This window comes from Apodemus sylvaticus, chromosome 21 (genome assembly GCF_947179515.1).
Source record: "Apodemus sylvaticus chromosome 21, mApoSyl1.1, whole genome shotgun sequence".
Classification (NCBI taxonomy): Eukaryota; Metazoa; Chordata; class Mammalia; order Rodentia; family Muridae; genus Apodemus; species Apodemus sylvaticus.
Genome location: NC_067492.1, coordinates 58,107,443 through 58,130,294, shown reverse-complemented (window position 1 = coordinate 58,130,294; position 22,852 = coordinate 58,107,443). Strand labels below are relative to the sequence as shown.

At 41.8% G+C, this 22,852-nt stretch overlaps 1 protein-coding gene across 1 annotated transcript; it reads right to left on the bottom strand.

Moving 5' to 3' along the window:
- Positions 1-6,178: 6,178 nt before the first annotated feature.
- LOC127671602 (NACHT, LRR and PYD domains-containing protein 5-like) lies at positions 6,179-22,141 on the bottom strand. The gene is given in 6 exon segments (XM_052166438.1): positions 6,179-6,350; positions 8,929-10,499; positions 14,024-14,073; positions 15,449-15,523; positions 17,064-17,141; positions 22,078-22,141. Coding segments are annotated over 6 exon segments (2,010 nt in total).
- Between the last annotated feature and the right edge of the window lie 711 nt (positions 22,142-22,852).

Here is a 22,852-nt window from a genome sequence, read left to right as displayed (position 1 = left end):
AGAAAGTAGTTTTAATGAAACCCTAAATGAATAATCTCTAAACTAAAACTTTTATTCCTATTAAGGTACATGAAGCATCCAAAATACCAAATAGATTGGAACAAAAAAAAGTCCCCTTGCCACACAATATTCAAAACACTATACATATAAAGAAATAGGAATAGTGCAAAAAAGAAAACAAAATAAAACAAAACCCAGTCACATGTTAAAATAGACCTATTAGAATCATATCAGCCCTCTCAGTGTGTAGTGTAAAACACAAAAAGTTTTAGAAATGTGCTGCAAAATAAAAAAAAAGCAGCCATGATATTTCTAAAAGCAAACCAATGGTCCAAATGATTTGGAAAGAGACAGCCTTGATATGGATGATATTCAGAGGTCACTGCCTGATTTAGCAAGTAAGAAGCATCACTAGAAACTGCACACATACTCATATCTAACTAATGCTTCCCATCCAAACCTTGATAGGAGCATCTACCCAGCACCCACTGCTCAGCCACCTGTTCCTCCCCATTGTGGGCAGCTATCCTGTGCTTACCATGTCTCGATTTCAGAGCATCCCTGAGGTCCCCTCACAACACAGCACGGAACAGCAGAGCTCAGAGCAGGAAACAGTGAACTATTCAGGCCTGCACAGCAACAGTGAACTTGCAGAGAGGTACCCGGAACATCCCTCCTTTTTCTTTGAATGGCAGGTCTGCTTGGAGTTCTGGATAGGCCAGTAAGCCTTACCACTCCTCAAGATTAAAGTGTGCTTCTAGTCCAGGGCCAAATTTTTCCAAATCTTAGGAGTAGTTTGTTCCCCCTTAGCATTTGTGCCTGCCTTGCAAGAGGGCTTTCACACAAACCATCCCTAGGGTACAATCCACAATTCCAGCTCAGGCTACTCAGCTGCCTGCTCCTCCCCTTGTAAGCAAGGACACTGCACTTTCCAGGACCTAAATTCAGACCTTGCATAAGCTTTCTTCACAGTGCTTGCCTTCCTCTTCCTGTAATCAAGGTGAATAGCTTGCATAGCCCATTCCTCAGGTACAGTGGAGCTACCAATCTGACCCACAAAGGGAAAGGGTGCCCAGGCTATTAACTTTAAAGAGTGACTTTAGGAGACAAGAGTTTTGTATTCTGGCTTCATGCTGGGCTCAGGAAAATTGCAGCTCCTTTTCCCCAGAAGATAAGTCCTTGAATTTGAAGTTTCCCTTGTCAGACAGCCATTATTTGAAGAAGAGTACAACTGTCTCTGAGACATTATAATAAATCTCTTTTCTACATACACACACACAAAAAAATAACTCTCTCTGTGAGATATGTTGATCTACAGAACCTGTGCTAACACAACTGTGGGTTTTTCCCTCACATTGCCATTGAGAAAGAAGTGCTGACAAACTATAGAGCTCCACAGCGTTTGCCATCTGTTTCCTGGTTTTGTCCCATGGTTGTTTCATGCCTATCATCTGGTGGAAGGGAATTGTATGAAGCCATAAAGCAAAACACGTGTTTCCTAAAATCCCTCTTTAATGTTAAAAGCCTGGGCATCCTTCCACTGATGGGCCAGCTTTATAACGCCCATGCAAGTCAAGTAACAGGTTATCTACCTTGATTTTAGGAAGAAGAAGGGGAAGTGCTGTAGGGAATTCTCAAGTAAGCTATGAAGTCAGGTTGTGATGAGTGCAGGATCACTGCCCACAAAGGGGAGGAGAAAGCAGCTGAACAGCCTCAGTTGCAATGGTGTGTCCTCCTCCAGTGCTGGTTGGCAGTACAGATGGATGAGGTTTTTGGAGGACAGGCACAAATGCTATGGGAGTGCAAACCTGACCTGAGATATATGAAATGTATGGGACAAGACTGGAAACACCTTCTAACCTTGAGGACGGGTAAGATTCACTGGCCAATCAAGGACACCAGGCAGACTTGCCAGGCAGAGTAAGACAAGGGTTCTTCCTCGTGCCATGTTGAAGTTTGTTTTGGCTTAACATGCTTGAACAGTTCTCTGTGTCCTGCTTTGAGTGCTGTTCTTGAGTGCTGTGTAGTGACCTCAAGTAAGTTCTGATTTTGAGATTCTGCCCCTAATGAGAAGAATGTGGATGAGCAGTCGAGCTGGCGTGATGGGTCTTCCCTGATGCTAGATCGGAAGCATCAGTCAGATGTAGCCACACGTGGCCACCTGTGAGGTACCTTGTGGTGTTCCTCATTTGGTACATCAGGTGATGACCTCTGAATAACTTCACTACCAGGGCTGAATCTGCTCAAAACATTTGGACCAGGGGCTTGCTTGTAGAAATGTCATGGGCAGGATGCCAAACATGGACAGCTCTAGTTCCTTTTGATTCTTATACAAGTTCTGCCCTCAGCATTTACCACTTATGTGTAAGATCCACCTGCAGTTAATTGTGGAGAGCTCTTAAAAGACATCTCATATATTGGGGAGCACTACCATATTAACCTGTGATGTAGAAGAGTAGAATTTATAATGTAAAGGACTTACCAAGCTTAGGAAATAGTGGCAGTAAGTAGCATTTATTTGATAGAGGCCTGCCTCAAAAACACCCCACAGATGAGTAGTATTCTAAGCAGGCTGGCTAGAGATTAGGATGCTAGGATTCACATATTTGTTCACCAGGTTTGTCTAGATATATGGCTGCAAACAATAACAGATGAGGCAACTGTAATGTACAACATAAACGTCTGTTTGCTTGGCACATGCCCATAGCAAAATTCAGGACTCTCATAAGCATCTCCATGCGTCATTACAACATCATAACCAACAATAAAATCTGTTGTGCCTCAAGTGCCCATTTTCTAATTGAGAAAAGCATAGTTCTGCCTCATTGGAAAGACTACACTAGCTGACAGCTATTTGAGAGGGAAAAACACCTATGTACTTGTAGTCAGAAGCTGAGCATGACTGTCTTCAGAAAGGCTCTAACAACAACTGAGACAGATGCAAATACTTACAGCCAATCACTGGACTCAGGTCAGAATTGGGGGAAGACTTAGGGGAAGGAATGAAGAGGCTCTGAGAGATGACAATCCCTTAAGAAAACCAACAGTATCTAGTAACCCAGATCCCTAGGAGCTCACAGAGACTAAACAATCCACCAAAGAGCATGTATGGACCGGTGCATGGTTCCAGGAACATATATAGTAGAGGACTGCATTGTCTGTACTCAGTGGGAGACTATACACCTCATCCTGTAGAGACTTGATGCCATCAAGGAGAATGGCAGATGTGAGGTGGTTCTGGGTGCATGGATAGCAGGAGTGAAGGTGGGGTGATGGAGCACCCTCTAAAGTAAAAGGGGAGGGGGAATGGGGTAAAGAATGCTGGGAGGTGGAACAGGATAGTTGGGCAACATTTGTAATGTAAGTAAAAAAACAAAATTGAGAGTGAGTTTTGGAGAGAGACAGAGAGAGAGAGAATAGTCATATTTAATTGCTCATTTAGTTAATCACATTTAATCAATAACACTCTTCTGTTTACCCATCTAGCCATAATTCTTTGCATAGAACTTGTTTCTGAGACATTCTCACATAGCCAATGCTGTGTAAAACTTCTCCCTCTGTCACTCAAGTGCTGGGACTGCAGCCCTGGATGAACATTCCTGTCAGTTAAGTTTTCCTCTTCTGAGATGAGCTCTTAATTTATCCTAAGCTGGGCTCAAACTCACTATGTACCTGAGGATGACATGACACTGAACAACTTTTTAACAGTCTTAAAGGTTTTTGTGTGCATGAGCATCCAAGTACCCATGAAGGCCATCAGAGGCCACTAGCTCATGAGGGCTGGAGTTAGATGCTGGGAACCCAACTCTGCTCTTCTGAAAGAACCTGCTGACCTTGGACTTCAGGTCCACCTACCATCACTTCCCAAGTGCTAGGAATATAGACTTTTGCCCTCATGTATAGTTTATGCAATCCTGGTGATCGAAGTCTGCCTTACTGCATGGCAGACAAGAATTCTACATACTAAACCACTTCCCTCAGCTCTGTTTGCCTTTAATTGTATGGCCCCCGACAATGTGCCAGAAGCCCCAGGAGAGGGATGTTAAGCAATCCTGTTTTGGAGAGCTTTCTCCAGAGTGGTGGTTCTCACCTTTCCTAGTGCCTTGTCCCTTTTATAGTTCATGTTGTAGTGACCCCCAACCATAAAATTATTTTCATTGTTACTCATAGCTGTGATATTACTATTGTTATGAACCTTAACTATCTGATATGCAGGATATCTGATATGTGACCCCCATGAATGGGCCATTTGACCCCCAAAGGATCGAAACCACTTGTCTACAGGAAAGGATCGAAACCACTTGTCATGAAAAAGGATGAGAACCACTTGTGTACAGGGATACCAGATAGCATCAAACACAACACTTGTGCTTCATTACTGTTCACCCACATGGCCACACCAACCTGCTGTCTCCATTTTTTGTTTGTTTGTTTGTTTTTGTTTGTTTGTTTTTGCTTTTTTCTTGTCAACTTGATAAAGCTAGACTCTGGAGAGGAGGACTCTCAATTAAGAAAATGCCTTAATCAAATTGTCCTCTAAGCTCATCTGAAGAGTATTTTTTGGGTAATGATTGATGTGTGAGGGACCCACTCCTGGGCAGGTAGTCCTGGGTGGATAAAAAAACAATCTGAGCATGCAATGGGGAACAAGCCAGTTAAGCAGCCTTCCTCTATGACTTCTGTTTCATTCTGTGCCCTGATGTACCCCAAGGATGCAGTATGACCTGAGAGTTAAAACTCTTTCTCCCCATGTAGCTTTTAGTCATTGTCTCAGTTGGGCTTTCTATGGCTGTGATAAAACACCATCACTACAGCTTGTAGTCTAGGATCGAGGGAAGTCAGGGCAGGAACTCAGTGCATGCATTAGCAACTGAGAACTTGACCAGCCCCACGCTGATGTCACGTGGATTTTCCCTGGATTGGGATGGCAAGTTAAAGAGTAGGCTTTTGGTCTCAAGTAGAGCTGGGATTTATCCTCCCTCCCCAAGATGCCTGGCATCTGGAGCAGGATCAGATTTTTATTAGTGTTACAGCATAAGGCTGCCTCTAAAGGGTAGTGTTTCCAACCACAGGTCAGATCCCACAGCCTGAGGCAAACAGGCCATGCACCTTCCTGCAGCTCCCACTGGGACAGACCTAAGTGGTCTGTGCAGTGACTTGACAGCTCCCAATTGGGCTCTTCGCGCTCCTTGTCTCACATGCTATGCTGAACTAAATCATGTAATGGAAAACCTCTCACTATTCCTAAAAGCCACACTTTTCCTTTGTTCTGGGGATTTAATTCAGAGACACTTCTCAAAGGGATTTGCCGAGATGTGATAGTAGAGGGCTCATTGTGAAGAGGCTCTTTTGACTCAAGCTCAACACCCCTCTTGTGATGACTTGAGCATATTCTCTCATTAATGTGTATGCGTGTGCACCTGCATGACTGTACATGCATCACATATGTGCCAGGGCCCATGGAGGTGGCAAGAGGAAACTCGAATCCCTGGAGCTGGAGTTAGAGAGGCTGTGAGTTACCATGTGGATTCTGGTAACGTTGCCTGAGTCCTCTGCAAGGGCAGCTGATGCTCTAACCAGTGAGTCACTGTCTGGCCACTCTACCTTATTCTCTCTCTTAAGAAAGCTGCTCTCCAGTGTTTAAAGGAAAACCTCTCCATTTCAAAGGCCTCATTATGTTTGTATCCCTCTACATTGTATTGTTCCTGTAAATTCTGCTCTTCCTTCCATTAAACTGCCTCTTTCGAAGGGAATTACGTCAGCTTCTTCCTAGACTGACTCTCATTACCATTATTGTTTTTAACCAATACCTGTTCACATATTTGTACAGTTTCAGAGTTACTAAAGAGTGATCAAAGAATGACATAAATCATGCACCTTGACCAGTTGCCTCATGTTATATTATTTGCCTCATGTCCTCTCCTCATCCTCTTCCTGACTAACCAATTCCAACTTGTACTTCAAAATCCACAGCAATTAAGCTTGCCTCAAACCCATGTAACCCCTTTTTAAGGTCTTTTAGTCAGTTCCCATCCTGTGCTTCTGGGAACTTGGTTCATGCAAGAGATCTTTTATAGCATTTATCCTCTCAGAATGCATCTCCTCATGGTTTATAGAAGAACCTTGTCTTGGCAGGAGAAGCCATGGGAAAGACTGCTTGTACCAGGCTGGGTGGCACTTATGTCAGCTTCTCTATACTGCAGGAAGAATTCCTCAGCTTGAGGCAGAGTACATTCATGGCCCATCTGCCCAAGACACTGTCGCCAAAGTCCAGCTCCTTCAAGTTAGGGTGGGTGCTCAGCACACAGAAGTTTCCCCACCACTCTATGAGGATGGCCTTACATTGAGTCCTGTGTCTATGAGGGGAATAAGTGAGAGAAAATATGATTGAAATGCAGATCTGAACATGAGTGACTGCCACAGCAAGGCCAGCCCCAGGAGGCAGACGAGACTGTAAGGCAGCACAGGACAGCTGAGGAAATAAAAGCCAGCTCAGTGCATGCTACCTCGTATGAGCGCTACAGGACCAGCCCTACAGTCAGCCTCCTCTGATACTTCAATATTCCCTGGAGATATGCTAGACCACTTAGAGCCTTCAGTCCTCCCAGTCACCTGCTGACTTAAATTCTAGCTCTCTCTGATGGTGAAATGGTATGGCTCTGTTGTATTGCACTAAAAAGGATTGTATTTTTAAACTTGTGTAACTGTATGTGCATCTATGCATGAGTGTGTGTGTGTGTGTGTGTGTGTGTGTGTGTGTGTGTGTGTGTGTCTGTCTGTCTGTCTGTCTTCATGACTCTGGATCTCTATATAGGTACTCATGGAGGCCAGAGGAGGGCATCAAATCTCTCTGGGGCTAGAGTTATAGGCAACTATGAGTCACCGAAAGTGATGCTAGGAACCAAATCCAGGTCCTCTGGAAGAACAGGAAGTGCTCTTAACTACTGAGCCATCTCTTTAGCTTGGATTTGATTGTATTTTTACTCTGGGGATAATATCATTCCATCTCCATCTTGGAGTAGAGATTACCACTGCCTGTTAGTTATGGCAACTACCTGGACAAAAACAGTACAGGAAAAGCCAAGTATTTGGTGAGGGAGGAGTGGCTAATTCCTAGTAGCAGCAAGGGGAAGGTTTCAGGACCCTTAATAGGATTCTCTAGCTCTGATTTCTTTCCCTCCCTCAGCTGCAAGTGATCTTGGATGATGCTAGAATATAAGTGGAAGTGGACAATTGAAAACATGACTCCATGACAGCTCCCATGAGGGCATTAAGGATGTGAGGTGAGACTTTGTTGTAAGGCCTGAGTACCTGAGATGAAAACCCAGAGACATCTGCTAGGTGCTGTCTGATCTCCACACATGTCATGATATGCACACACATGTGCACACAAAGAGACACACAAAGATGGACACACACATACACACACACACACACACACACACACACACAGAGAGAGAGAGAGAGAGAGAGAGAGAGAGAGAGAGAGAGAGACTGAGAAAGAGAGAGAGAGAATACAAATGGAAGTGGAGAGTAGAATGGTGAAGCCACCAGAGACTGGGAGGAGGGGAAAGGCAAGTTGGTCAAAGACCACAAAATCACAGTCAGAAGGAACAAACTTAGATCTGTACATTGTGGTTTAGTATATAATGATGATATTGATGTGATCCATATATACTTAAAAACTGGTAACTTGTCTTAAAACTTGAACATCTGATCCTTTGTCTGTAACCAGCTTACAGAGACGAATGTATTTTATTGTAAAAAATGTTTAATATTGGGCTGGAGAGATGGCTCAGCAGTTGAGAGCACTGACTGCTCTTACAGAGGTCCTGAGTTCAAATCCCAGCAACCACATGGTGGTTCACAACTATATGTAATAAGATCTGATGCCCTCTTCTAGTGTGTCTGAAGACAGCTACAGTGTATTTGTACATAATAAACACGTCTTTTTAAAATATTTAATATTTTTATTTAAGTGTATTGCATGCCATGTGCCTGTGACTATGTGCACAAAAATGCAAGTGCCCGTGGAAGCCAGAAGAGGGCACTGGAGTTGTAGGCGGTGTGAGACAATCACTGGGTGCTGAGAACCAAACTCTGGAACTCTGGAGCAGCAGCACATGCTCATAATCACTGATTTCCCTCTCTTGCCTAGATACTTCTGTCTGGTCATCTGTCCAGCATTCTGACAATCAGATTTTGGAAACAATGAGTCTCAAAGTTTCTACCAGTCTCCAGGAATCTCCTTCTGGAAGAAGGGAAAGGCTGGAGTATGGTGCAAGCCAGAGGAGAACTTGCCTCCCAGAAAGCAATTCCACACAAAGCAGACCACCATTCTGGAGAGGCTGGAGACCAGGTGATATGTCAATGGTGGGCAGGGCTCATGAACTTTGCTCAGAACTACTGAAGCCATGTATGTCCCTGAACTTTTATTTTAACTTCATTTCAGGATCAAATGATAGGCTATGGAGAGGGGAGTCAAGATAGACATTTGATCTCTGTCCTTCTTTCCACTGTGGCCTCATTGAATGAATCTCCTTTTTCTGCATTATTAATTTGGCTGTTCTGATAGGCTTAATGGTGGAATCAAGGCTGACACCTCTGCCACCCAGAGTTCTGGGTTTGTAGGTATGTACCCAGTCTATGTAGCTCTGGGATGGAATTCCAGGCTTCATTCATGCTAGGCAACCACCCTACTGGCTGAAATATGTCTACCAGATGAGCTATATCCCCAGCATGGTGCTCTGCTTTAAAAGGGTTTTTCCTTGAGATAATGACAAACCAGACTCAGTTCAAGTCCCGTTAGTAAGCAAATCATCCTTTAAGTGCCATCTAGAACACCAAATATTTCCAAAAGTCACATCTATTTATAATAATATACAAAAATTACTAACTGGCTTTGGATAAAAATCATTGAATACTCACTCTGAGAGAGAAACAACAGGGCACAGTTCAAGAGTATTATCCATTGATAAAAGGTCTCTGATATCCACCTGGATTGCCTTCAAGTTCTGACAGTGCTGGAGACAGTAGGAAGATACAATCAAGTCCATCTTCTGGTTAACCAGAAGCCACACTTCTTGAAAGCCACTGAGAGCCATATGAACAAACTCTTCAGACTGAGACTCAAAGAGAGAATAGAAGGCATCCAGGGTGTCCATCGGGCTGGTGTCATTGACCTGCTTATCTATCAGAGAAACCCAGTGTTCCAGCTTCTGCTTAATGGTCGGAGTTATGGGACATCCAAACAAAACCTCGAGAGTTTTCAAGATACCCTTGTTCATGAGGCCAAATAAGAAGCGTCTCATCCCTAGGAGGTGAGTGATATCGGATCTCTTCACCTCCGTGATGCTCATTTGGATTTTAATAAAGGAAAAATGCTGATTCCATTTCCCCAGCCCTTCTAAAATATAATATAGGGCAGCAAAGAAATCCTGCAGGCTGATGTGAAAGAAAATATAACATTTCTCACTGCTGTGGCCATCCTGGAGAAGGATGTTCATGTGAAAGAGGGCCAAGATCTCAGACTCCTTTAGGCTGTAGGCCTTCAGGTCATCATCATAGAACACTAACCTCATGATCCACACTCCCTCAGTGGCCATCCTTCATAAAACCATGAGGGTAATTTGCTCTTCATGACTGAGTGTGCCCTGGGAAGGCCTTTTCAAGGTAAGCTTATGGAACACTAATGAGGCATACAAACCAGTGAGAGTTTGGCAAGGTAGAGTGCATCTGTTTCCCAGCTCCTTCTGCAGCTGTAGAGCTTCACAGACCAGTGAGCACACAGAGGAGGCCTGGCATTGGTCAAATAGCCGGTGATTCTCTATCACTGAGTGAAAGACTTGCATTCTCTGAGAGTCATCAGAGATGTTCTCGAGGATCAGCTGAGATCTCCTTAATGCAGTCAACCCTTTGACCAGTATATAGAGGGTTGACACCGCCATCAACTTGAGCTTTTCTAAGCCAGTGTTTCTGGTGGTAATGATGAGAAAGGACTGGGGTCGGAGGGCCTTCCTTAAGAGGCTGTACATTAGGATGTATATGGGCTGTTCATCCTTCCAGTCTCTGCAGGGTATCATATTGTCAAGTTGGAGGACAGTGTGCACATCATCCAAACCATCTGTGACAAAGAGGAGTCTTTCTGGGTAGGACATAATCTTTGTCACTGGAGCCCAGTAGTCTGGCCACCCCTTGGCAATCAGCTGTGCCAAACTGCTCTTTTCTGTCCACTTTCTTTCTCTTCTAGAGAAGAAGACATAGGACAGGTCTTGGTAAAGTTTACGATGTGCCCATCCCAGAACAATACTCCTGGCCAAAGCTGACTTCCCAACTCCTGGTCGTCCATGTAGGATAATGGTGTGAGGCCTGAAGGTTTTCTGTTGTAGTTTAAAAGCATCAGACAATACTTTCATCTCTGGGCTGTCATAGTGTAGATCCACACTTCTGTCAAATTTAGCTATCCTGTGAGCTTTGTAGTCTTGTAGGTTACCTCCATGATATGAAGTCAGATAAGAGGACAGAAGAAAAACAAAATGTCAACAAAGTCTTAGTTTTAGAGAAACTGGCATGTATAACGAAACCATGAGGATAACTTACAATGACTTAAAACATCTCAAAATAGGTGGGAGGAAATCTGAAAGGATTTTTAATAAAGAAATGATGGAACCGTAAGGTGATTGATAAGCTAATTTCCTTTAATTGGCCACTACTATATAATGAATCAAAATATGTTGTAATGAATACATACAAATATGTGCTAACACATGCTCTCTCCTTGGTTTTAAATCAGATACCTAGATACAATGTTCTTACTACTTCAATATCTGTTTTGAGAGAAGAGTCTCAAAACTCAAGCTGGCCTCAACTTTGCTGTGTAGACAACAATGGCTTTGAACTTCTGATCCTCCTGTCTATGTCCCAACTCCTGGGATTACAGGTGTGTACCACCATTCTTAGTTTTATAGTGAACTGAGGAGTGAACCCCATGACTTTATGCATGTTAGAAGATACTCCACAAACTTAGTTATAACCATAGTTCAGTCTTGCTTCTTCTGAGCCACATATTCGCATGAGATCCAAGTAGACTGGGCTATGTTTGGCCAGTGAGCTGTAGAGATTTGCCTCCCTCTCCATCCCATCTGTGATTATAAGCCATTGCTTAAGTATAAGCACAGTGCCATAAGACCCAACTTTTTATGTTACTCTAGAGTCCTAAACTCAGTCCCTCATGTATGCAAGATCATACGTTCTATTTGCTGAATTGGACCAATGCAATATCTTTATATTGAACATTAGTCATGCTAAAGGATTTAGGTTTGCATGGAGAGTCCAAAGGCAGCCTGCAGTCGGACTTAAGACTTCCTGGCTTCCCCCCCTCACCTACATATGTAATTATTACACCCATGCTCCAGACTGCCAAATAAATCATTTCCTCCCCAACTTACTTTTCAGACATGGTGCTTTGTTGTAGCAATAGAAACCCTGATGATGACAGGCAGATATTAAATCCTTTAACAAGGTAGTTATGGAACAAGTGATGTGACAATGAGTCTAAGTGCACTACAGCACCTGGCCTGTAGTGAATGGCTCAAAATGCTACTATACTATTAAATACGTATACTATTAAATACTTACATTTAATAGTATGGATTCCAGTCACACAGAGGTGGCACTTAACTGTAATCCTAGCATTCAGGAGGCAGAGGCAGGTGGATCTCTGAGTTTGAGGCCAACTTAGTCTACAGAGATGATTCCAGGACAGAAACCCTGTCTTGAAGACTTACTCTTCCAAAATAGTAAGGATTCTAATTTGGAAGGCACTGCAAAATATCAGTTTTCAACATGGCTGAATAATGATGGTATAATTCATGCAGAGTCAACATGATGTGTTTTCCAGAGGTACAAGCTCTGCCTGCAGTCTAGAGCAGTGGTTCTCAGTCTTTCCAATGCTGTAACCCTTTAATACAGTTCCTCATGTTTAGTGACCCCCATCCAGTTATTTCTATTTCATAACTATACTTTTGCTACTCTTATAAGTCACAATATAAATAGCTGATTCTTAGGATATTGGATATGTGGCCCCAAAGTATTGTTTGACCCCCAAAGGGGTCGTGGTCTACAGGCTTAGAGTCATGACTCCCAGCATTGCCTCCCATAAGACTCTTGAAGCAAAGTGGGATGCAACTTGGACTCTCTTGTCTGAGCTGGTTAGATCCTCAGTTCTACTAAGCATACAATGTAAAATATCTCATCCAAGTCCCACCACTGCTTTTAATCAGTGCCTCAGTGGACACCATATACTTACAGCTGGATTAACCACTAAAGAAGAAGAAATAGCAATGGAAAAATCCCGCCAGTGGGAGAATAGAGTGCAGCTTGCTCATGCAATTCATAGGGCTTTTTATAAATTAATATTTAGTTGTATAGAGTGTTTTCCACCTATGTATGTATGCATGTATGTATGTATATGATATGCTGCCTGGTGTCTGAAAAGGTCAGAGGTACCTTAAGTTGCTGGTAACTGGAGTTACAGAGGGTTGCAAGCTGCTCAATGAGTGCTATGAATTGCACCACAAACCTCTACAAGAGCAGCAAGTGCTCTAAACATTGTGCCATCTCTCTACAGCTGTACAATGGAATATATTTACTTATTTTTCACTATGTAGAGTTGACTGGACTAAGACTTACAAAGTTCCACTTTCGTTTGCCTCTTGAGTGCTTGGATTAACAATAAATATTACAAGGCAACAGAAGAATGAAAAATTAGTGGTGTATTTACAACAGATTTTTTTTTCTGAGACAGGGTTCTCTGTGTAGCTCATGCTATCCTTCAAGTTGTTCCTGTAGACCAGGCTGGCCTCAAACTCATAGAAGTCAACCTGCCCTTGCCTCTTAAGTGCCAGGATTGAAGGCATGAGCCACTGTCAGCTGGCTTTACTAATGGAATTCTATTTATTCAGCAAAATGGAAGGAGCTGGCAATTGCTGTTAGACAAAATATGCCAGACTCAGAAAGACAAATACTGTATATTTCCTTCTAGATTTTGTTTATCAACACACACACACACACACACACACACACATACCATAAAAGTAGAAAGAGATCTTGGAGAAGAGGAGAACGGATCTTAAGCAGTGGAGGAGAGAAGGAAGTGGGTGACAATACATGCAACATGAGAGCGGAAGGTGAGCTATGGGGTCAAAGGCAGAGGCTGGAATTGGGAGAGGATGACAGATTAGAGGAAATTATATGAACGATGACACAGTGGGTCTGGGGAGGTGGCTCAGAGAAGAGATTCACTTGCCTTGGTGTTAAACCCCTAGTGCCATATAAACCAGACCTGTTCGGACACACCTGTAATTCTATTACTCAGGAGGATTAAGTGTTCAAAATTACCCTCAACTACATAGAGAGTTTGGGGTCAGCCTGGACTACATGAGGTCCGGCTACTGCCTGAGGATCTGTTGGCAGTTAATGGTTGATAGGGAAATGAGACTTTCTTTAGTGGTGTATCCACTGGTAAGGTGCCCATGCCTCTGTAAATAACCATTCTCCCAAGCTCCTGTAAACAACCCAATCAAACACATTGGGTGACTACAAATCAAAGTAGAGGTAGGACAGTTGTATGAAAATATCAAAGTTAAACTCATTATATATAATATATGATAATAAAACCACTAACAAAAAAGAACCAAATTCATGTTGTATGCCAATTTGAAACCTAATAGAATCTGATCAGTGTGGTTAACTACTCTCATCTATGCTTAGAATTAAACGACCTTTGGCTTGTGTTGTCAGTTCACTGGATTTATGGGTTATTTGAAATTTTCATAAGCTGTGACCCAACAGAAATTACACTGAGCCATATGGTTTGGTCTGTGATGTTCATCCCTAGGAATCAGAGGGAAGGTTAAGGCAAAGACACTAGTGAAACCAGAACCCCACACTCCTATCCTAATGTCATATGCTGCTCTCACCCATCTATCCTATAGATTGACCACAAATAAGAATTTTAGTCACCTTGTTTACTTGCCTTTCTCATTGCATCTTCTTCCTCAGTTTGTAAGGCTTCTGGAAAAGGGAGGCAAAAAACCCAACCAACATGATTTTACTTTCTGTATGAACTATCCCCATTCTTTGATAACAGAGGATAGGGAAGAGAGCTGTGAACTGCTGTCCTCTGGACATGATACAGCTATTGGCCACATGAAATTAGGCAGCTGCTGCTATTTGTGCAACATCAAGACACATAAAATTGAAGCATCAGAATTTGGAGTCACTTCTCTGTAGAAAATGTCCTTTACTTGGTTGTTGAGGCTATGTGTGGACATGTGAGTAGGCAGGTTCGTGTATACATTTGTGTGAACATGTGTGGACCAGAGGTTGACATTTCATGTCTTTCTCAGTCACTCATCTTAATTGGAATTATTAAAGATGTCTTTATCTTTAAGAATGCTTTGCCTTTAAGAATGTGCCCTCCCGCTGTTGGGCACAAAATGTCCCTGTAACATTGTGTAGGTTGTGCCTGCTGAGATCACAAGAGGGCATATATATTCCCTGGAACTAGATTTGCAGATATGAGCTGGCATGTGGGACCTGAAAATTGAACCTAGATCCTCCAGAAGAGTGGCAAGTGATCTTCTTCCTGTCTCTGTCTATATTTTGTGGTGGTACTATAGGCACATACCCCTCCCACCAGAATATTTACATAGGTTCTGGGATTGAACATTGGTCCTAGTGCAAGAAACATTTCTTTGAGCAGAACAAGCCTCAAGATTCAACCTTATTAATAACAGTTTTATACCCAAAACACCTGCAATTTAATGCAGTCAATATAAAGAGACTAGATGATCATTTCCCTCCAAGAACTGTCAAGTGATTTTAAATTCATGATAGAATCAATGGAACCAAGAAACTCCCCACTTCAATCTTGCAGACAAATATACAGAGTCATATACTTTGAAGGAAACAACACTGAAGCTAGGAGAGATAGCAGTATAAGGATAGGTACAGAGGCCTGTCAACTAGGACTGAAGCACTCAACATTACCCTTGACAACTCTATCCAGTAAATTAGAAGAATTGTTTGTGTACATATATATGTGGTATGTCATAAGTGTCAAGTATGTGTGTGCAAGTTGATGTGGATGCCAGAGGTCAACCTTAAGTTTCCTTCCTTAAAAAAATCCACCTTTAAAACAAAGACTTAATTTTTAATTACATGTCTATATGTATGTATGAGCCTTGTGCCAGCAGAGGACAGAGGTGATAGATTTAGTGGAGCTGGAGTTAAACATAGCTCTGAACTACTTGATGTGGGTGCTGGTACACAATTCCAATCCTTCAACACACACATTAGAGCTCAGGGATTCAGTTCTTCAGAGAAAAACCTATACAGCATGTGGCTTTAAGTGTACCCATCTTTACACCGTTTCATAGTAGCAAACCTGATGTCCATTTCCAGTCTGGTCCTTGGTATTTTAGGATTTTATCATCTTTTTCTGGAGGAGTCATTGTGCTTTCTGCAACAGAGAAAAATAGTTAATAAGTCAGTCTAATTGCACCAGCTTGGAATGAGAACTCTCATGTCCAAACTACATAGAGCAGTAAGGCAAGCTTTATGCTCCTTGTAGTCTGGGATGTCAGGGCCTTATGCCTCAGAAGTACAGTAAAGCAGCAGATTGGCAAAGATGTTCCCATTTGAAACCTAACACGCGCATTCTACACTAGTTCTTCTGAGTAGCTTAGGGTGCCTGTCACAATGAAGTGCTGGGTTACAGTCATTAAGGGTTCATCTTCATTAATCATGCACAATGCCTTCAAATTTCAGACCTGTGTTAGCAGCATGCAATTAGATTGAAATTAGATTGTAATTGATACTTATAATTAGATTTTTCTTCAGCTTTGTGTCTGTTGTTGTGGGTGTATAGGTGTTCGCCATGGTCTACTTCCTTTGGTGGGGACATGCAAGTGGGCAAGGCCATGTGCACATGTGTGTACATATATGGACCAGAGTTTGACATTTTTTGTCTTTTTCAGTCACTCTGAATCTTAATGGTAAAACAAACAAACAAACAAACAAACAAACAAACAAAAAAAAAAAAAACGGCATTATCGTAACATGGGTAAGCTGTGCGTGCTGAGACCACAAGAGGGCAGTTTGCCAGAAACTAGACTTTAAAGAAATGAGCAGGTAAGTGGGAGCTAAAACCTGAACCTAGACTCTTAGGAAAAGTGGTCAAGTGATATTCTTCCTGTCTCTGATACATTGTTGGTGGTATTATAGATCATACCACTCCCACAAGGCATATTTTGATAGGTTCTGGGAAATGAATTCTGGTCCTAGTGCAGAAATCATTTCTATGACTGAACAAGAGAAGCCTTAAGATTCAACCTTATTAATAACAGCATCATAGGAAAACATAGATGCAATTGAAAGCAATCAATATAAAGAGCCTAGTCAATCATTTCCATCCAAAAATATTCAAGGTTGTTTCAAAACTCATGATGGAATCATTGGAACAAAGAAGCCTCGACACCAAAAACTTGCAGACAAATAGAGTCGCATAAGCCATGAAAGAAACAACATTTAAGGCAATAGAGATAGCTGTATGACTACAGGCAAAGAGACCAGTAAACTAGAGCTCAGAAACCAAAAATTTCCATCCCACACCTCTTGACAATGTAGAAGAAATATTCCTGTACATATATGTGCGTGGTGTGTGATAAGTTTTAAATGGCTGTGTGCATGTGGCTGTGGGTGCCAGACGTCAACCTTAGGATTCTATCCTCAGGAAACATTAAGACAAAGATTTCTTTTTAACTTGTATTACATATCTATGTGTAGGTATGTATGAGTCCTGTGTCGGCAGAGAACAGAGCTGTTGGATTTCTTGGAGCTGGAGTTACACATAGATCTGAGAAACTGATGTGGGTGCTGGTAAACAAACTCCAACCCTGCATCACAGACATAAAAAACAGGGGTCCAATTCTGTAGATGGAGACCTATAGCGCACGGGACTTTAAGTGTACCCATCTTTACACCCCACCCTGCTTGCAAACCTGGTGTCTGTTCCTCCACTGGTCCTTGGTCTTTAAGAGTTGCTTTACTGTCTTTTTCAGAAAGACTCATTGTGCTTTCTGCAATAGAGAGGAAAAGTTAGTAAGTCAGTCTAATTGTCTCAGCTTGGTATGAGAATAAATCATATCAAAACTACATAAAGGATTAAGTCAAGTCTCTGCTCAGTTCAAGGTCCATGCAGTCTGTGATGTAAAGGCCTTTGCCCCAGAAGTACAGTAAACAAGCTGAGATAGGCAGGCAAAATGCTCTCTTTTGTTTTTTTTTTATTTTGTTTTGTTTGTTTTGGTGTTTTGGTTTTGGTTTTTGTGTTTTGTTTTTTTTTTTTTATTTTCTATATTCTTTGTTTATATTCCAAATGATTTTCCCTTTCCCGGTACCCCTCCCCATAAGTCCCATAAGCCCTCTTCCCTCTGCCCAATCAATCCCCTCCTACTTTTCTGTCCTGGTACTCCCCTACAATGCTGGGTCAAGACTTTCCAGGACCAGAATCCTCTCTTTCCTTCTTCTTGGGAATCATTTGATTTGTGAATTGTGTCTTGGTTATTCAGAGCTTCTGGGCTAATATCCACTTATCAGTGACTGTATTCCATGTGTGTTCTTTTTGTGATTGGGTTACCTCACTTTGGATGATATTTTCCAGATCCAACCATTTGCCTAAGAATTTCATAAATTCATTGCTTTTAATTGCTGAGTAGTGGGCTGGAGAGATGGCTCAGCGGTTAAGAGCACTGACTGTTCTTCCAGAGGTCCTGAGTTCAATTCCCAGCAACCACATGGTGGTTCACAACCATCTTTAAAGGGATCTGATGCCCTTTTGTGGTGTGTCCAGGAAGAGTGTACTCCTATAAATAAAATAAATCTTTAAAAAAAAAGCCTCAAAAATAATTGCTGAGTAGTATTCCATTGTGTAAATATGCCATATATTCTGTATCCATTCTTCCACTGAGGAACATGTTGGTTCTTTCCAGCTTCTGACTATTGAAAATAAGGCTGCTATGAACATAGTGGAGCATGTATCCTTATTGCATGCCAGGGAATCCTCTGGGTATATGTACGGCAGTGGAATAGTAGGGTCCTCCAGAAGTATCATGCCCAGTTTTCGGAGGAACTGCCAGACTTATTTCCAGAGTGGTTGTATCAATTTGCATTCCCACCAGCAGTAGAGGAGTGTTCCTCTTTCACCACATAAATACCATGAAAGAAACAACATTTAATAGGTAGAGAGAACTGTATGAGCACAGGCACAGAGACCAGTCAGCTGGGGCTCAGAAACCCAAAATTTCCCTCCCACACCTCGTTCTTGAAAATGTAGAAGAATTATTCCTGCATGTATATGTATATAGTATGCAATAAGTATTAAAATGGTATGTGCATGTGGCTGTGGGTGCCAGACATCAACCATAGGTATCTTTCCTCAGAAACATCCACTGTTATAACAAAGACTTGTTTTTAATTTGTGTTACATATCTACATGTGAGAATGTATGAACCATTTTTTTGCAGAGTTTTTTTTATGCGATATAATTTATTTACATGTCAAATGATTTCCCCTTTTCTAGCCCCCCCACTCCCCGAAAGTCCCGTAAGCACCCTTCTCTTCACCTGTCCTCCCACCCACCCCTTCCCACTTCCCCGTTCTGGTTTTGCCGAATACTGTTTCACTGAGTCTTTCCAGAACCAGGGGCCACTCCTCCTTTCTTCTTGTACCTCATTTGATGTGTGGATTATGTTTTGGGTATTCCAGTTTTCTAGGTTAATAACCACTTATTAGTGAGTGCATACCAGGATTCACCTTTTGAGTCTGGGTTACCTCACTTAGTATGATGTTCTCTAGCTCCATCCATTTGCCTAAGAATTTCATGAATTCATTGTTTCTAATGGCTGAATAGTACTCCATTGTGTAGATATACCACATTTTTTGCATCCACTCTTCTGTTGAGGGATACCTGGGTTCTTTTCAGCATCTGGCAATTATAAATAGGACTGCTATGAACATAGTAGAGCATGTATCCTTATTACATGGTGGGGAGTCCTCTGGGTATATGCCCAGGAGTGGTAAAGCAGGATCTTCTGGAAGTGAGGAACCCAGTTTTCGGAGGAACCGCCAGACTGCTTTCCAGAGTGGTTGTACCAATTTGCAACCCCACCAGCAGTGGAGGTATGTTCCTCTTTCTCCACACCCTCTCCAACACCTGCTGTCTCCTGAATTTTTAATCTTGGCCATTCTGACTGGTGTAAGATGAAATCTTAGGGTTGTTTTGATTTGCATTTCCCTAATGACTAATGAAGTTGAGCATTTTTTAAGATGCTTCTCCGCCATCCGAAGTTCTTCAGGTGAGAATTCTTTGTTTAACTCTGTACCCCATTTTTTAATAAGGTTGTTCGGTTTTCTGGAGTCTAACTTCTTGAGTTCTTTATATATATTGGATATTAGCCCTCTACCTGATGTAGGATTGGTGAAGATCTTTTCCTAATTTGTTGGTTGCCAATTTGTCCTCTTGATGGTGTCCTTTGCCTTACAGAAACTTTGTAATTTTATGAGGTCCCATTTGTCAATTCTTGCTCTTAGAGCATACGCTATTGGTGTTCTGTTCAGAAACTTTCTCCCTGTACCGATGTCCTCAAGGGTCTTCCCCAGTTTCTTTTCTATTAGCTTCAGAGTGTCTGGCTTTGTGTGGAGGTCCTTGATCCATTTGGAGTTGAGCTTAGTACAAGGAGACAAGGATGGATCAATTCGCATTCTTCTGCATGCTGACCTCCAGTTGAACCAGCACCATTTGTTGAAAAGGCTATCTTTTTTCCATTGGATGTTTTCAGCCTCTTTGTCGAGGATCAAGTGGCCATAGGTGTGTGGGTTCATTTCTGGATCTTCAATCCTGTTCCATTGATCCTCCTGCCTGTCACTGTACCAATACCATGCAGTTTTTAACACTATTGCTCTGTAGTATTGCTTGAGGTCAGGGATACTGATTCCCCCAGATTTTCTTTTGTTGATGAGAATAGTTTCAGCTATCCTGGGTTTTTTTGTTGTTCCAGATGGATTTGATAATTGCTCTTTCTAACTCTGTGAAGAATTGAGTTGGGATTTTGATGGGTATTGCATTGAATCTGTATATTGTTTTTGGCAAAATGGCCATTTTAACTATATTGATTCTACCGATCCATGAGCATGGGAGGTTTTCCCATTTTTTGAGGTCTTCTTCCATTTCCTTCTTCAGAGTCTTGAAGTTCTTGTCATACAGATCTTTCACATGTTTGGTAAGAGTCACCCCAAGATACTTTATACTGTTTGTGGCTATTGTGAAGGGGGTCATTTCCCTAATTTCTCTCTCAGCCTGCTTATCCTTTGAGTATGGGAAGGCCACTGATTTGCTTGAGTTGATTTTATAACCTGCCACTTTGCTGAAGTTGTTTATCAGCTCTAGGAGCTCTCTAGTGGAGTTTTTTGGGTCACTTAGGTAGACTATCATGTCGTCTGCAAATAATGATAGTTTGACTTCTTCCTTTCCAATTTGTATCCCTTTGACCTCCTTATGTTGTCGAATTGCCTGAGCTAGTACCTCAAGTACAATATTGAAAAGATAAGGAGAAAGGGGGCAGCCTTGTCTGGTCCCTGATTTCAGTGGGATTGCTTCAAGTTTCTCTCCATTTAGTTTGATGCTGGCTACTGGTTTGCTGTATATTGCTTTTACTATGTTTAGGTATGGGCCTTGATTTCCTGTTCTCTCCAAGACTTTAAGCATGAAAGGATGCTGAATTTTGTCAAATGCTTTTTCAGCATCCAATGAAATGACCATGTGGTTTTGTTCTTTGAGTTTGTTTATGTAGTGGATTGTATTGATGGATTTCCGTATGTTGAACCAACCCTGCATTCCCGGGATAAAGCCTTCTTGATCATGGTGGATGATCATTTTGATGTGTTCTTGGATTCGGTTGGCAAGAATTTTATTGAGTATTTTTGCATCGATGTTCATAAGGGAAATTGGTCTGAAGTTCCCTTTCTTTGTTGGATCTTTGTGTGGCTTTGGTATCAGCGTAATTGTGGCTTCGTAGAAGGAATTGGGTAGTGTTCCTTCTGTTTCTATTTTGTGGAATAGTTTGAAGAGTATTGGTGTTAACTCTTCTTTGAAGGTCTGGTAGAATTCTGCACTGAAACCATCTGGTCCTGTGCTTTTTTTGGTTGGAAGACTTTCTATGACTCCTTCTATTTCTTTAGGCATTATGGGACTGTTTAGATGGTCTAGTTGGTCCTGATTTAATTTTGGTATTTGGTATCTGTCAAGGAAATTGTCCATTTCCTCCAGATTCTCCAGTTGTGTTGAGTACAGGCTCTTGTAGTAGGATCTGATGATTTTTTGGATTTCCTCAGTTTCTGTTGTTATATCTCCCTTTTCATTTCTAAGTTTGTTAATTTGGATACTTTCTCTGTGCCCTTTGGTCAGTCTGGCTAAGGGTTTATCTATCTTGTTGATTTTCTCAAAGAACCAGCTCCTGGTTTTGTTGATTTTTTGTATGGTTCTCTTTGTTTCTACTTGATTGATTTCGGCCCTGAGTTTGATGATTTCCTGCCTTCTACTCCTCCTGGGTGAAATAGCTTCTTTTTGTTCTAGGGCTTTCAGGTGTGTCATTAAGCTGGTAATGTATGCTCTCTCCATTTTCTTTTTGGAGGCACTCAGGGCTATGAGTTTTCCTCTTAGCACCGCTTTCATTGTGTCCCATAGATTTGGGTATGTTGTGTTTTCATTTTCATTGTGTTCTAAAAAGTCTTTAATTTCTTTCTTTATTTTGTATGAACCTTTTTTAGGCAGAGGATGGAGGTGTTGGATTTCTTGGAGTTGGAGTTACACATAGATCTGGGAATCTGAAGTAGGTGCTGGTAAACTCCAATACTGCATGAACACTTATTAGAAATTGGGCATCAAACTCCTCTTATTAAAACATATGAAACATGTGGTTTTAGGCTTACCATCTTTTCACCACCACCAAGCCTGCTAACCTGATATCTGTTCCTCTTCTGATCCATGTTCCTTCAGGATTGATTTACTTTCTGAAAAAGTCATTGTGATTTCTGAAAAGGAAAGGAAAAATTACTTAGGCAGTCTAATTGCCCCACCTGTCTAAACTACAGAGTGGTTTAAGGATAAGCATCTGCCTAGTTTATGCCCAAGTTGTCTGTGATGTCAAGCCCTTTGCCTCAGAAGTACAAAAAAGCAGCAGAGAGAGGCAGGCTAAGATGCTCCAATTTGCATCCAACCACATGCAATTCTGCACTAGTTCTGCTGTGTGGCTTAGGTTAGGAGCCACATTGAAGTGCTGGGTTACAGGCCTTTAGTACTCATCTTTGTAAGTCAACCTCAATGCCTTCAAGTTGCAGACCTGCATAAACAGTTATTCACTTAATACTTGTAAATAGAGCTCTCTTTAGCTTTGTGTGTAATCATGTAGGTGCACCACTGTCAACCATGATCTCTTTCCTCTGTTGGCATCCACATGGGAATTGAGAAAAGCACAGCATATGTATATACGTATATATACACATGTCTCTATGTGTTTGGAAGTAACCTTGGAAGCAAGAATAGGATATCAAAATGAGGAACAGTAGTAAAGGGAAGCTATGAGCCATATGAATGTGGGTGCTTTGAAGAGAACATGATTTTACTTTTTGTTCAAAGCAGAGATACCATTGGTAACAACTTCCTTCCCCCCACCCCAGGTAAGGGAACATTTCCCATCCTTAGGGAAGAAAGTACTGGGATGGGAATGATAATCTG